This window comes from Ornithorhynchus anatinus, chromosome 2, assembly GCF_004115215.2.
Source record: "Ornithorhynchus anatinus isolate Pmale09 chromosome 2, mOrnAna1.pri.v4, whole genome shotgun sequence".
NCBI classification, from domain to species: domain Eukaryota; kingdom Metazoa; phylum Chordata; class Mammalia; order Monotremata; family Ornithorhynchidae; genus Ornithorhynchus; species Ornithorhynchus anatinus.
The window spans coordinates 82,190,394-82,204,205 of NC_041729.1; the positions used below are offsets into that span (position 1 = coordinate 82,190,394).

At 39.9% G+C, this 13,812-nt stretch overlaps 1 protein-coding gene across 4 annotated transcripts in view; it reads right to left on the reverse strand.

Moving 5' to 3' along the window:
• The window catches only part of UTRN (utrophin), a 609,179-nt gene that overhangs the window by 438,098 nt on the left and 157,269 nt on the right, over positions 1-13,812 (reverse strand). For all 4 annotated transcript variants that reach the window (XM_029047836.2, XM_029047843.2, XM_029047848.2 and 1 more), the window contains 6 exons: positions 10,358-10,558; positions 9,353-9,534; positions 8,364-8,514; positions 5,145-5,264; positions 4,431-4,532; positions 200-307 (listed from right to left, as the gene is read on the reverse strand). In XM_029047836.2, coding sequence (XP_028903669.1) covers positions 200-307; positions 4,431-4,532; positions 5,145-5,264; positions 8,364-8,514; positions 9,353-9,534; positions 10,358-10,558 — 864 coding nt within the window. The remainder of the gene's footprint in view (positions 1-199; positions 308-4,430; positions 4,533-5,144; positions 5,265-8,363; positions 8,515-9,352; positions 9,535-10,357; positions 10,559-13,812) is intronic.

The window sequence follows — 13,812 nt, forward strand, 5'->3', positions numbered from 1 at the left end:
AGCTACCAAATATGCACATAATGGTGGTCCAACAGATGGTATGGGGATTGGCAGCAGAAGGCAATGAGTAATGAAAAGCCCTGGCTCTAGACTGTATTCCAGTTCAACAACTAGTTTATGAGAAACTAGCAGTTTTGCCTAACCTAAAAGCAAAGCCTCTCAAAGCTGCATAAAAGAATATTGCAGAGGAAATACTCACTGCCAGTCGCCGAACATTGACACTTAGCTCTGTTTGGTCTTTGAAGTTGCTTGTCTGGACTTTATTTAGAGCCTCTTCTTTCTCAGTTAACCAGGCTTTCAACAAACACTGTGGGAGAAGAGGATGACAGAAACAAAAAATACATCGGGCATGAAAGAGTATTTTGGCAGTTCAATTTAATTGTTAAAATCTGTAAGGTTTTACTGAAAGTTCCCTCTGTACCACTCGCACAACAGACACCAAAGTCCAAGCACAAATGCTCAGATAATCATAATGAAGATGAAATGCCGAGAAGGTCCAATGAATATCTCAGGCAATGATCATGAGGGTTTTTTTTTTTCATTAAAATGTGTTGTTTCAACCAAAACAATTAATTTTGAATGAAACAACTTTCGGCATGGAAAGACTTTAATCTTAATTCTCTTTAAAACGTTACTATTTTCCTAAAACTGATGCCTAAAAAGCACAATGTTATAAACCATTCATCTACACAAGACCACCTAAAAACTACTCTAATCAGGCAGGAGGAAAAAATTTCATAGGCTGAAAGGAGGAAACCAGCCCTAGTCCCATTGAAAACATCCTAGGGATGTTTCAAAGAATCAGTCAAGAAGTAAGAAACCACAGCTTTAAGAGTTTGTGGGTGATTAGGGGCTGCAAATCAGGCGGAGGGCTTGTGCCCCAAGACAGGGAAGTAATAAGACTACTTTATGGCACCAATAGTGTTTCTGTATATTCATAGTGTCATCCTGGTAAGCTACTCAAAGGTCAAAAGAGGCCAGGTTATGATGGTTCTCTTAGCCTAAAACAATATTAAATATGTAGGCTGAAGAGGAGACTGAGGAAGGTGGGGTGGGGAAACATTGTGGCCTAATGAAAGGAGCATAGGAGTGAGAATCAGAAGATAGAGATTCTAATTCCAGCATTGCCATTTGTCTGCTATGAGCGCGTGACCCTGGGCAAGTCACTTAACTTCTCTATGCCTCAGTTTTCTCATCTTTAAAATGGGAATTCAGTACCTGTTCTCCGGCCTAACTGGGTATGATCTGACTGTCTTGTAACTACCCGATGCTTAGTACAGCACTGGACACATCATAAGCATTTAACAATATCTTGTCATAAGAACTATCCCAAACCTGACTCACCCCTGGAGGATCAGGCTCAATAGCACCTGAGGATCAGGTACATTTCTTATCATCAATAACTTCATTCACCAAGCACTTGCTTGGGGCAGAGCACTGTACTAGCCACTTGGTAATATTTAAAAGATGAGAGAGACATGGTACTTGTTCTTGAGGAATTTACACTCTAACAAGGGAATTTTCCACCATGAGCATCTTCCCTGAACTTTCTCCAGAGCCAGAAATACACAGTCTAGCCTGCACGTCTCTAACCAGTTTCATCCTACTATGCAAGAAATCTGTTCAACAGAGGAGGTCATTGCTCAGGATGCTAAAGACACTTTACAGATTCACCTGCCCACTACCTTGACTAATACAAGTGAAGGGTACACCAGCTAATGAGAGTTAAAATATGTATTTTATGATAAAATCATTTTGCTGAAACTTGAAACTCATTCCTGGACCTCATTTCTAATCATCGTGTAGTTTATATAACTGAAACAAAATCAATCCTCTGCCAGATTACTTTGATTACTATACTGTGCTTAGGCTTAGTTAATGCATCTGCAAGGGATCAAAATATCAAGTAAATTAGATTATATCAAGTACATTATAGCAAGTAAATTAAATCAAGTACATATTAGATTGTGAGCCCCACTAGGGACAGGGACCATGCCTAATTCTCAACTGTGTGTTCTCTCCTAGCACTTAGTACAGTGCTCTGCACACAGTGAGTACTTACTATTGTTACTACTAAAAGTGTAAATTAGGTATTTACCTTCTCAAGAAAATTAAATTCTAGAATACTGAATTTGAACAAAATTTGACCTTCATCTCTCCCCACTCCTCACTCACCTGGTGAAAATACAGAACAATGACTGTTTACTGATCTAGTCTTCCAAGGTATGCCAAAAACTACAAATGGATTTATATTCATGTTTAATGGCACAACTTCATATTAAAATATGATACCCAATGCTGTAGCTTCTTCAATAGCAAGCAAATCTATCCTAACTAAAAAGGCATTACCAAACCGCTAGTTTCTCTGCCTAACATTCATTTATCCATTCGTTCAATCAATCATATTTATGGAACACTTACTGTGTGCAAAGCACTATACTAAGTAAGGGGTGAGTAAATAAAATGATTGGTCATCCAACATTTTGACAGGAGAAACTACAATCAAAATACCTAATAGTTCAAAGAAAATTTCACAAAGACTTAATCCCAAACCACATGACACATACACGCTTTGTTCCCCCGAAACATTGATATACCATGAACATTAGTATCATGGTATTCATTTTCCTATAAACCGGCATTTTAAAAATTGGAATATGTTCCAGTTCCTCTACGAAGAAAATCTGAAATTACTATACATGAAATAGTCACAATATTGATGAACATCCCTACATATCTTCAAACTCCCCAAGAGGTCATCTACAATCATTTTTAAAGTGAATTCTCTTCCTTGAAAATTGAAGACTTCTTAATCCCAGATCCTCAGCTGGTGGTGGAGCTACAGTTCTTAGGCTTAGCACCAGCCACGACAACCTGATCCTCCACCCCCAGTTATCAGGGAATGGTCTCTCCACTTCATCTGAAAGCAGTGCAGAATCAGGGTGATGTAGAAGAGAAGAGATTGGGGAGTCAGAAGGACTGGGCCCTATTCCTGGCTCCACCAAAGGTCTGCTGTATGACCTTTGGGTGAGTCACTTAACTTCTCTAGGCCTCAGTTACTTCATCCGTAAAGTGGGGATTAAGACTGTGAGCCCCATTGTGGGGACAGAGACTGTGTCCAACCTTGATTAGCTTTTACCTAACCCAATGCTCAGTTCAGGAGCTGGCACATAGTAAGTGCTTAACAAATACCACATTAAAAAAATCTTAGATTTAGGCGGACTCTTCTGCCTCACTGTGATTCTGAACTGCTTACAGATGAAGCAGAGAATCCCATTTCCAAAGTGTGTTTGTTGAGTGGCAGCATCTGAATAAGAGTGTCTCTGTGATACATGTGGATGAAGAGGAGAAGGAAGCTTCCAGTCGGTGTTTGGGGAAGGATGAGAGAGAGACTGAATGGCATTTTCTTTGCTTTAACCAAAAGAATCAGAGCAAAAGAGACCTGGTTGCTTAAATCCCCCTGAGATCACTGCCTCTGATATCCAGTCCCGACTATACTGCTTCCTCCCTAAGTTCCCAACCAATTACAAAAGGTTGGGCTTCGGAATCTGCGTTCAAGGATAGCATGGAGAAGTCTTTTTTCAGGACTGTGAAAGCTAGGGGCAAGGTGGGAGCTAAATTCCCTCCAGTAACTGGACATAAGATAGGCCAGGGCTTGCAGAGGCTGGGCTATGTCAGCAGTTAGTGAATGTCATCTCTCTGGATTTACGTAGTGTGGTCGGTCGTTCAGAACTAGTGATATGTTTGTAAAATACAGAATGTTTAAGATGAATCTACTTGAGACAACCAAAAGCCCAAATGCTACAATAACAGGAACAAAGGTGGCTGTGTTTATTTTGATATTTTCCCCCTATTTTCTAAAGGACCCAGTGTTGATATGGTTTCAAAATATTATATGATTTGCCCTATATGTCTACAAACACTAACTTTGTTTGGCAGGTAGAACTGCCCAATAATATATTCATTCAATAGTATTTATTGAGCATTAACTGTGTGCAGAACACTGTATTAAGCACTTGGGAGAGTACAATATAACAGACACATTCCCTGCCCAAGACAAGGTCAATTGTAAAAACACTATATCTTTTGAATGGGGTGTAGGCAAAAAGTCAGCAGCCAAAGAGATAGTGCATTGTGCTTTAAAGTTTCCACAGGGATTTAAAATTATAAAATTTTCAACTAATGAATAAAAAAGAGTCCTTTACAAGTTAATATGCAACAGTTTTAGATCCTCCCACTTGCCAGTCAGAACAACTCAGAGAACTTTGTTTTACTCTAAAATACATTGTCCTTTTTGGCTATAGTGGGTATGGATCATATGAGAAATTATTTAATTCCTGCTTCCTAGAGCAATAATCTTTAACAATATTCTTCTTATAATAATGTTACTTTTTTTTCACTTCATGCCATTCTGGCTCATTGTTACATACCTGCTCTTCCAAGAGTTCCTGCCATAACAAGTTAATCTCTTGAAGTTTGTTCCAGCGATCCTCAGTCCAACGACAGACAGCTGTCCAACGCTCTCCAAGTTTCTAGGAAGAGAAAACCCTCACTGAACAAATCATCATCTGAAATTACGCTATCCTTACAAGTGTCTTTCATGACTCTTCACTCAAGTGTTTGCTTTTAAATAAATTCCACTAATTAGATTTAAAATAAAAAAAAAACTTGGTTCATATCCTTTTTAAACACAAGTGCTCCTATGTTCTGAAAAAATATCCAACATATATGTGAGTCAACTACATCCATAACTGAGACATATTCATTATTCAGCTGATAAAATAACTGAAGCCTCTAATCATATTTTCCCTTATTCCAGAAGTTTAATATTTTACAATACTATAGATATATTTTAAAAACAGAGTTCCCAAAAAAGTGGACAGTTTCGAAGTTGACTTCACTGTCTTTTGAAATAGTTGAAATGATAACACAATGTCATTTCAGCAACTACAAAAACTTCACATCACTGGTCTGTGAATAAAGGCAACATGAACATTCAACTCATGAGACACTAGGCATTAGACAGCTGAATGGTCCATTGCAGCAGGCAGCCTAAAGCCCCAAGGACCAGAAAGGCAGCGAATGGAAGACGGAACCCAGACAGTGATAGTGGCGCTGGTCCTGACTTCATTCGGCATCTATACCTGCAGTTGGTCCTCCAACACCGCTGTGGCACTCTCACCGCTGTTCTCATCAACAATCACCACCATGTGAGTTAATGAATTAACCTTGACCTGTTCTGCCTCAAGATCATTCTGCAGTGCCTGAAAAAAAAAAAAACAGAAAATTAATTGTCAGGAGCCTCTCTCACATTTTTTCCTATTTAAAACTCACTTAGTTGCCAGTACGTCATTAGAGACACTAAATGGGGCAATGTATTTAAATTTCCCATCATTAATCAAAATGTTATCCTAATGGAACAGAATTGGATCAGTGTGGCCTATTGGAAAGAGTGTAAGCTTGGGAGTCAGGCTACCTAGGTTCTAGTCCCAGCTCTGCCACTTGTCTGCTGTGACCTTGGGCAAGTCACTTTGCTTCTCTGTGTCTCAGTGGGACAGGGATTGTGTCCAACTTGGTTAGCCTGTGTCTACCCCAGCACTCAGAACAATGCCTGACACATAATAAGTGCTTAACAAATACCACTAAACAAATTCTCCACTGAGAATTCATTCATTCTTATTTTTTAAGTGCTTACTGTGTGCAGAGCACTGTAGTAAGTGCTTAGAAAGTACAACTCAACAATAGAGACAATCCCTGCCCACAACGGGCTTACAGTCTAGAAGGCGGAGACAGACATCCAAACAAGTAAAGAGGCACCAATAGCATCAATATAAACAGAATTATAGATATATACACATCAAAACAAGTAAACAGGCATATACAAATAAATACAATTATAGATATGTACATATATACACAGGTGCTGTGGGGCAGGGGGTAGAGCAAAGGGAACGAGTTGGGGTGATGGGGAGGGGAAGGGGAGCTGAGGAAAGGGGGACTTAGTCTAAAAAGGCCTCTTGGAGGAGATGAGCCTTCAGTATGGCTTTGAAGCAGGGAAGAGTGATTGCTTGTTGGATTTGAGGAGGGAGAGCATTCCAGGCCAGAGCTAGGATGTGGGCCGGGGTCTACGGTGGAACAGGCGAGAATGAAGCACAGTGAGAAGGTCAGCACTGGAAGAGCGGAGTGTGCAGGCTGGGATGTAGGAGAGAAGGGAGGTGAGGTAAGAAGGGGCAAGGTAATGGAGATCTTTGAAGCCAATAACGAGGAGGTTTGGATTAATACAGAGGTTAATAGGCAACCACTGGAGATTTGGGGGGGGGGGGGGGGTGACATGACCAGAACGTTTCTGTAGAAAGATAATCTGGGCAGCAGAGTGAAGTATAAACTGAAGTGGGGAAAGACAGGAGGTTGGAAGGTCAGAAAGGAAGCTGATGCAGTTATCCAGTGATTGTACTAACTGGGAAGCAGTTTGGATGGAGAGGAAAGGGAGGGATCTTGGTTGCTGTGAAGGTGAGACTGCCAGGAACTAGTGACAGATTGGATATATGGGGTGAATGAGAGACTGGATTCAAGGATGACATCAAGGTTGCGGGCTTGTTAGATGGAAAGGATGGCAGTGCCATCCACAGGGACAGGAAAGTCAGGGAGAGGACAGAGTTTGGAAGGGAAGATAAGGAGCTCTGTCTTGGAGATGATGAGTTTTAGGGGGCAGGAAGACATCCAAATAGAGATGTCCTGAAGGCAGGAGGAGAAGCAAGCCTGGAGGGAGGGAGAGAGAAGAGGGGAGGAGATATAAATCTAGGTGTCATCCGTGCAGAGATGATAGTTGAAGCCGTGGGAGCAAATGAGTTCACCAAGTGAGTGAGTGTAGATGGAGAATAGAAAGGGACCAAGAACTGACCCTTGAGGAACTCCGTACAGTTAAGGGATGGAAGAGAGAGGAGGAGCCCATGAAGAAGACTGAGAATGAATGGGCAGATAGATAAGAGGAGAAGGAGGAGAGGATGGATTCAGTGAAGCCAAGGTTGGATAATGTGTTGAAGAGAAGGGGATAGTAGACAGTGTCAAAGAGTTGAGAGGTGGAGGCGAATTAGGATGGATTAGGGGCCATTGGATTTGGCAAGAAGGAGGTTATTGGTGACCTTTGAGAGGTGGTTTCAGTGGAGTGGAGGGAATGGAAGCCAGATTGGAGGAGTCCAGGATCCAGGGGTCAAGAGTTGGAGGAGAGGAATTTGAGGCAGTGAGTGTAGACGACTCACTCCAAGAGTTTGGAAAGGAAGGATAGGAGGGAGATGGGGTGATAACTGGAGGAGGCTGTGCGGCATTGGTGATGAGCATGTGAAAGAACTGGGAAAAATGAAGAACTAAGCATGCTACGCATGAGCAGCGCTAAGTTAGCCACAAACAAATATAATGCAAATGGAACTGTTCAACTCTTGGTAATAAGTGCTGAGAAAGGTCTTCAAACAGACCAACCAAGAAATATGATAGTTCCCCCCAAAATGAGACCTCTGCAACTGTTTTCCAATTCAGTGTCCCCTACACCAGGCAGCCAGCCCCATCGCATTACTGGCACCTGGCACTGACTCTCCTCCACATCATTAAGGGGACTCCATTCCATTCTGCCTTCCACCACCCCAGTGGGAAAGAGAAAAGCACCATCAGCATGAGACCTTCACAAAACCCTGGGAAAACTGGTGGCTGCTAAAATAGAACTCTACTGATTTTGGTTTTATTTTTTGACTTGTCTGTGTTGTGTTTTAAAGTTTCATCTTTCTTGATGTGTCTGTCTCCAGTCCCTTTTCCACAATTATACTCTTAGATTGTGAGCTACCTTGTAGGGACAAGGACCATGTCTAATTCCCACCATGGGTTCTATCCCAGGACTTAGTACAGAGCTTTGCACACAATAAGCACTTTAAAAATACTACTACTACTAATGGGAGCTCTCAAGCTCTGGTACATTTCATCTTTCCTTCTAGTTTATGGGTTCTAAATGTCATTTATCTGGAAAATGTCCCTTAGTCACAGCACTGATAACTAAACTGTCCAGCAAATTGATGACTGCTTACTTCAATGAGGCATCATTGCTTAATTTTCCTATAGCAGATGCAGCAAGCCATCACTCAAGGTACTACTACGTCATTAGTAAATGTCACTTCTCACCTCATGACCAATCCCTCTGTCACACAAGCCCCCAATTACCTGCCTCAAATACTTCTAGTAGGCAGAGGATGATTTAAGACTGATTTTTTTTTTTACCACCCCTGAATATTTATAGGAGGCTGTTTAGTCCTAACTACCATTTTTCACATTGGATATGGTGCACTCAAAACGAAAATGAGAAGCCAAAGGGAGTTTACTTTATGTTCTTTCAGTTGTTTCTGTAGGGACTGTAAATCATCATCCAAGGGGAAAGTTTCCATTTTTTGAATGCGTTCTTCAGTGACAGTCAACCAGTCAGAGAGCTGCTGCAACTGCTTCTTCTGCAACTCCATCAAAACATCATGCAGGCTGATACAGAAGAACACAAAGACATACAGTTTTTCGTCAGGTCCCTTAGTTTTTAGAGAAAATACTTAAGAGTTTAATCTCCAGTTACCAATACCAAGAGCAAGAAACACCACAATTCATTTCTATACCATTTAACAAGACTATAAGTTCTTAACAAAAGAGAGCAGGAATAAACTTTTACATTCTTGAGTAAAGCCAATGAAACACAGCCAGAACAGACAAAAAGACCTTTATTCAATCCAATTGTTTCTTGCATTGGGAATGTCTACCTAATAAAATGGCAACTACTACAGTGTAATTTATCCATAATATAAGTCTAAATTGAATGGAAAAATGCAAAAAACTACAATCTTATTTTTATGCATCGACACAAGTTAAGAATGTTGAAGCTTCAATATCAAAAGCCACTTTAAATGTTTGCTATCTGTTCTCTTTAAGGTAAATGGGGAAAAGAAATGTCAATTGTTTAACACTAAAACTTACATAGAGGACAATAGAGAGTAAGGGCAATATTAATGTTGAAAGGAAGCAGCACTCACTTTCTTCATGAAATACACTAGAGAAAATGCTTTGAAAAAAACTGTATATTTGTATTTGATGCTGAAAAGTTTGGGGAAAAAACACCCTTTTTCACAATCCACCATTACCTATGTGTAGATGTATAAACAGTGCACAACATAGATGAGATGGCTATCAAATTCAATTCAATTACCATTATAGCATATAATATTCACTCCCAAGTTTACCCCATGACAATGGGAAACTATTATTTTCAACAAAAGATAGAGAAATTTTTAAGGTCAAGAATCAAAATACCATGTTCTCAGGTCTAACTCACCGAGACTGCCTATCCATGCTGTCCACTCTTAGTGCTTCCCATCTAGAATTCAGCAGAGTCATTTGTTCCTGAATCTCGTACTCCTCTTCTTCTGATAGATTGCCTTGTGCTATTAGTTGGTTCCCAGCCTGCAGTACACTCCCCACACTACTCTGGTGTGCGGTCAGCTTCATCATAAAAGCCTAAAAAAACCCAAAAAATTGCCATGATTTGTGGGTTCCTCCTCACACAGAATCTAAATAAATGCTGTTTCAATGTCAGCACTACAGAATAAACTGGCACACTCCATTACAGCTGATTTTAACCCACTTACTGGTAGGAATGTAACTGGCAAACGTAAGAACATCTTCAGGGAAAAAGTAATAAGTGAAAATATAAAGAGCTGTGGGTTTAACTGTAAATTCATACAGTACTACCAAAGGTGAAAAATTTATTAATGAGACACCATGCTAAAATGAGATAGCATTTACAGGACACTAGATCCTGAATCAAACCTAGACTGGAAATATGCCAACATGTATTTCCCACTGCACAAAAAAATTCAAGTTTTTTAAATATAGCTAAATACATCCCATACGCTGGCATTCTTTCCCTCTGCAAGCTAATTGTTTAGCCAAAATAAATTTAACACCTGTTACATAACAAGAAATGGTGAGAAGAAAGGAGCAGAGTCCAAGACAAAAAGACTGGGGCTTTTAGCTTTGTTTCTTTAAAATATAGCATAACCATTTAAGGGTAGAACAATGCAATGAATTCATTTTTGACACTCCTGCTATCAACGACATAATTTACAGCTAGATTAAAATTCCAAATCTAATTCCAATTTACAGTTAATCACCCACCACAGTTTTATAACAAAGCATCAAATACCACAAATCTTAAAATACACTGTGACCTTTAGAGAGCATATTTTTGCAAATGTGAAGAAAACAGCCAACAATCTACTGCATTAAAATATCAGAAACAAAATGATTATTTTAGGCCATAAAATTCAGAAATACTTACTTCATGGGTGGCAAATTGATCTTTAACTTGCTCAACATCTTTAGAGATGTCATCTTGTTCCTGAAAAGTATCCTCTGCTGAAAGAAGCCATGTTAAGACTTCCTCCAAAGCTTCTTGGTAACTATCCAGGTCCATATCCACCTCTGTGACCATGCTGGGAGTTTCAGCTCTAAGACCTTCATGCTCTTCTGGTGCTGTGTTCTGTAAGTAAAAAAGAGGGGAAAATAAGGTTGAATGTTAAAAGGGGGTATCTATGCCAAAAAGCAAAGGAGCTGTCAATAAGCCAGCTAGTCTATCAATAAATAATTCCTGATCAACACAGGTACACAGTCTTTTGGTATATTTAATAAGCCTTTGACCAGTCCCTGACTTTAAGACATTATTACAATTTAACAAAGATAGAAGAGTCACTAAATCAAATCAAAGGTATTTATTGAGCACTTACCCTGTGCAGAACACTGTACCCAACACTTGGGAAAGTACATTACATTACAGAGTTGGTAGACATGGTCCCTGTCCACAAAAGACTTACAGTCTTCAGAACAGGAAGGTAAACATAAATATGTGCAAATGTAGTAATAAGTTACAATTGAAAAAGGTTATTCACCCTGAGAGAAGGGAGAGAAGGAGGGGAGAGGAAAAGAGCACCAGGTTTCTATAAGATGGAGAATGAGTGATGACTACTCAGCTCTCATTTCCATTAAGATAGAGTCCCCCTATCCAATATTATCCAAGTGCTCTTTTAGTATGTGATTCTGTCTAAAGAACCATAAATTTTGAAAGAGTTACATTACCTGATGGGGGTACCAACACAAGTAAGATCAGGTCTGACTCAAGGAACTAATATGGACAAGAAAGGAAAACCATTGAAAATAAGGATTTACGGTGTGACTGTGCCCCTAATCCTTGTACTTTTCTGATTCAATTATAAACATGTTTTAACATTAGCCAAGAACCACTGAAAAGGGTATTGACTTGAAGATACACAGAGAAGCAACATGGCTCAGTGGAAAGAAAGACCACGGGCTTGGGAGTCAGAGGTCGTGGGTTCTAATCCCAGCTCCACCACTTATCAGCTGTGTGACTTTGGGCAAGTCACTTAACTTCTCTGTGCCTCAGTTGCCTCATCTGGAAAAGGGGGATAAAAGACTGTGAACCCCATGTGGGACAAGCTGCTTACCTTGTACCTACCCAGCGCTTAGAGCAGTGCTTGGCACATAGTAAGCGCTTAACAAATACCAAAATTATTATTAAGCCTGAGCGCGAAGCCTGCATCCACTTTTAACTAGGTGAATCTATTAAAATTGCTTGCCTTTTTGTTCCAAAAATGGAACAAAGATGCTGCTAGAAATGATGTAATGAGAAAGAAAACATTTAATGTTTTGAGCTTTTCCAATTAAAAATGTCATAAAAATAAATTCAATATACATTATCCAATGTCAACCCCAGGGGTATTTTCGCAGTTGTGACCTATCCTACAAGGCTAGTAGAGAATTTACTACTAGTAGAGAAATTAATGCTTATATGTTATGTAATTATATTTTATTTGGATGATAAAATAAAAAAACACATTTTCCAAATTAAAAGCTTTGAAGCATAGCTAAGACTGAGGTTGAGTAATAGAAACTCTAAAATGATGCATTACTAGGAAGTAAACCTGGGCACTAAAGAATTGGAGTCCATATTTCAAAAGGTAAATTTCATAATTAGAAATGTTCACCTTTTATATAAAAACATTTTCACTGTTAAGGATGTTAATAACTGCAGCATTTCAGTGTTACTACATGCCAAACAATGTGCAATGGGATGGGGTAGATAGATATAAGATAATGAAGTCAGGCTCAGTCCTTGTCCTGCACTAGGCTCACAAGAGAAACAGTCCCTTGAATACTAGAAGAAAATCTTCAAGCTTAGGGAATCTGAAATTCAAAATTTATGGTGAACTAAGAGTCAGATTTGCCAAATAGAGAACAGCAGAGTCTCAAAAACGGGCTAACACAAAGCCCTTTGGAGGCTTTTTCCTTCCAAAAAGATATGCCAGAAATAGACAGCACAGGGAACCTGACCACACTTACACCTAGAACCTGGCCCTATACCACTGCCATTAGAAGAAGAGGACTGTTTGCTGATCACAAGAATAGAAGAGCAAGCCCTGCATGCCCAACATAGCCCCGACAGGACTCCTAGGAGGCTTTTATTCAGAATTTCCCTAAAGGAGGCCTACAACTGGACTTTAATCCTCTAGCCAAGGAAGGACTAAACACCAACTGCCTTTTATAAGCATCAAAGGATAGAAAATTGAGAGTTTCTCAAACAAAATGAAGGGGAAACATTCATCTTTAATCCACATCACAATTTAAATGCAATTCTTATATGCAGCAAAGGGGCACTCAGGGAAGAAACATTAGCAGCTACCAAGCCAATTACTAAAATTGTTGCAGACTTTTGAAGTGAAAAGAAATGGTAGTGAGGGACAGGAAACAAAGGATGCAGCTTAAAGAGGAATAAGGACAGGGAGACCCCACAAAAACTTGCTATATCCAAAGGAACAGTCATCAGTAGAGAAAAATAAAACAATCAATGCTATTTACTGAGCACTTACTATGTGCAGAGCCACTGTTCTTTTATTGCCATTGTTCTTGTCTGCCTGTCTCCCCCGATTAGACTGTAAGCCCGTCAAAGGACAGGGACTGTCTCCATCTGTTACCGATTTGTACATTCCAAGCGCTTAGTACAGTGCTCTGCACATAGTAAGCGCTCAATAAATACTACTGAATGAATGAGTGAACTGTACTACACACTTGGGAGAGTACAAGAGAATTAGCACCATGTTTCCTGCCCAGAAGGAGCTCACTGATTGGTTTGTTAATCAGATTAGTAGAAAGTAAATTTCCCTTGGAAGACAAGGGAGAGGATTCAACCTTCTTCCCACACAACAGAGCCACACAACTGGCCCACCCCTGAATGTGGGATATCAGAAGGGTCAGTGTGGCAGTGTTTTCAGGTGATAATTCCAGATAACCCAGAATTTGAATTTAAGGTATATCAATCAATGGTATTTATTGGGTGTTTATCATGTGTACAGCAGTGTAACCAGGCATTTGCACTGAATACTATGCAGAATTTGGCTAACTTATTTTACATAAATTCCAGGAGAAAGAAAAAATGTAAAGTGAGATCTGAAGGCATGACTAAAAAGACTGATGTGCATTGCTATGCTATACCATATTGTGTGCTTGTAAAAATAGTACTTTGTTGGGCTGATGCAGAACTCAATTACCTTTCTCCCTCCTACCTCATCTCCTCCTCTCCTTCTACAACCCAGCCAGAACACTTCTTTCTGTCCTCTAATGCTAACCTTCTCACTATGCCTCAATCCACTGTATCCTCTCAACCTTCTCCTGCCTCTGGCCTATAATGCCCTCCCTCCTCATATCTGACAGACAATGACTCTC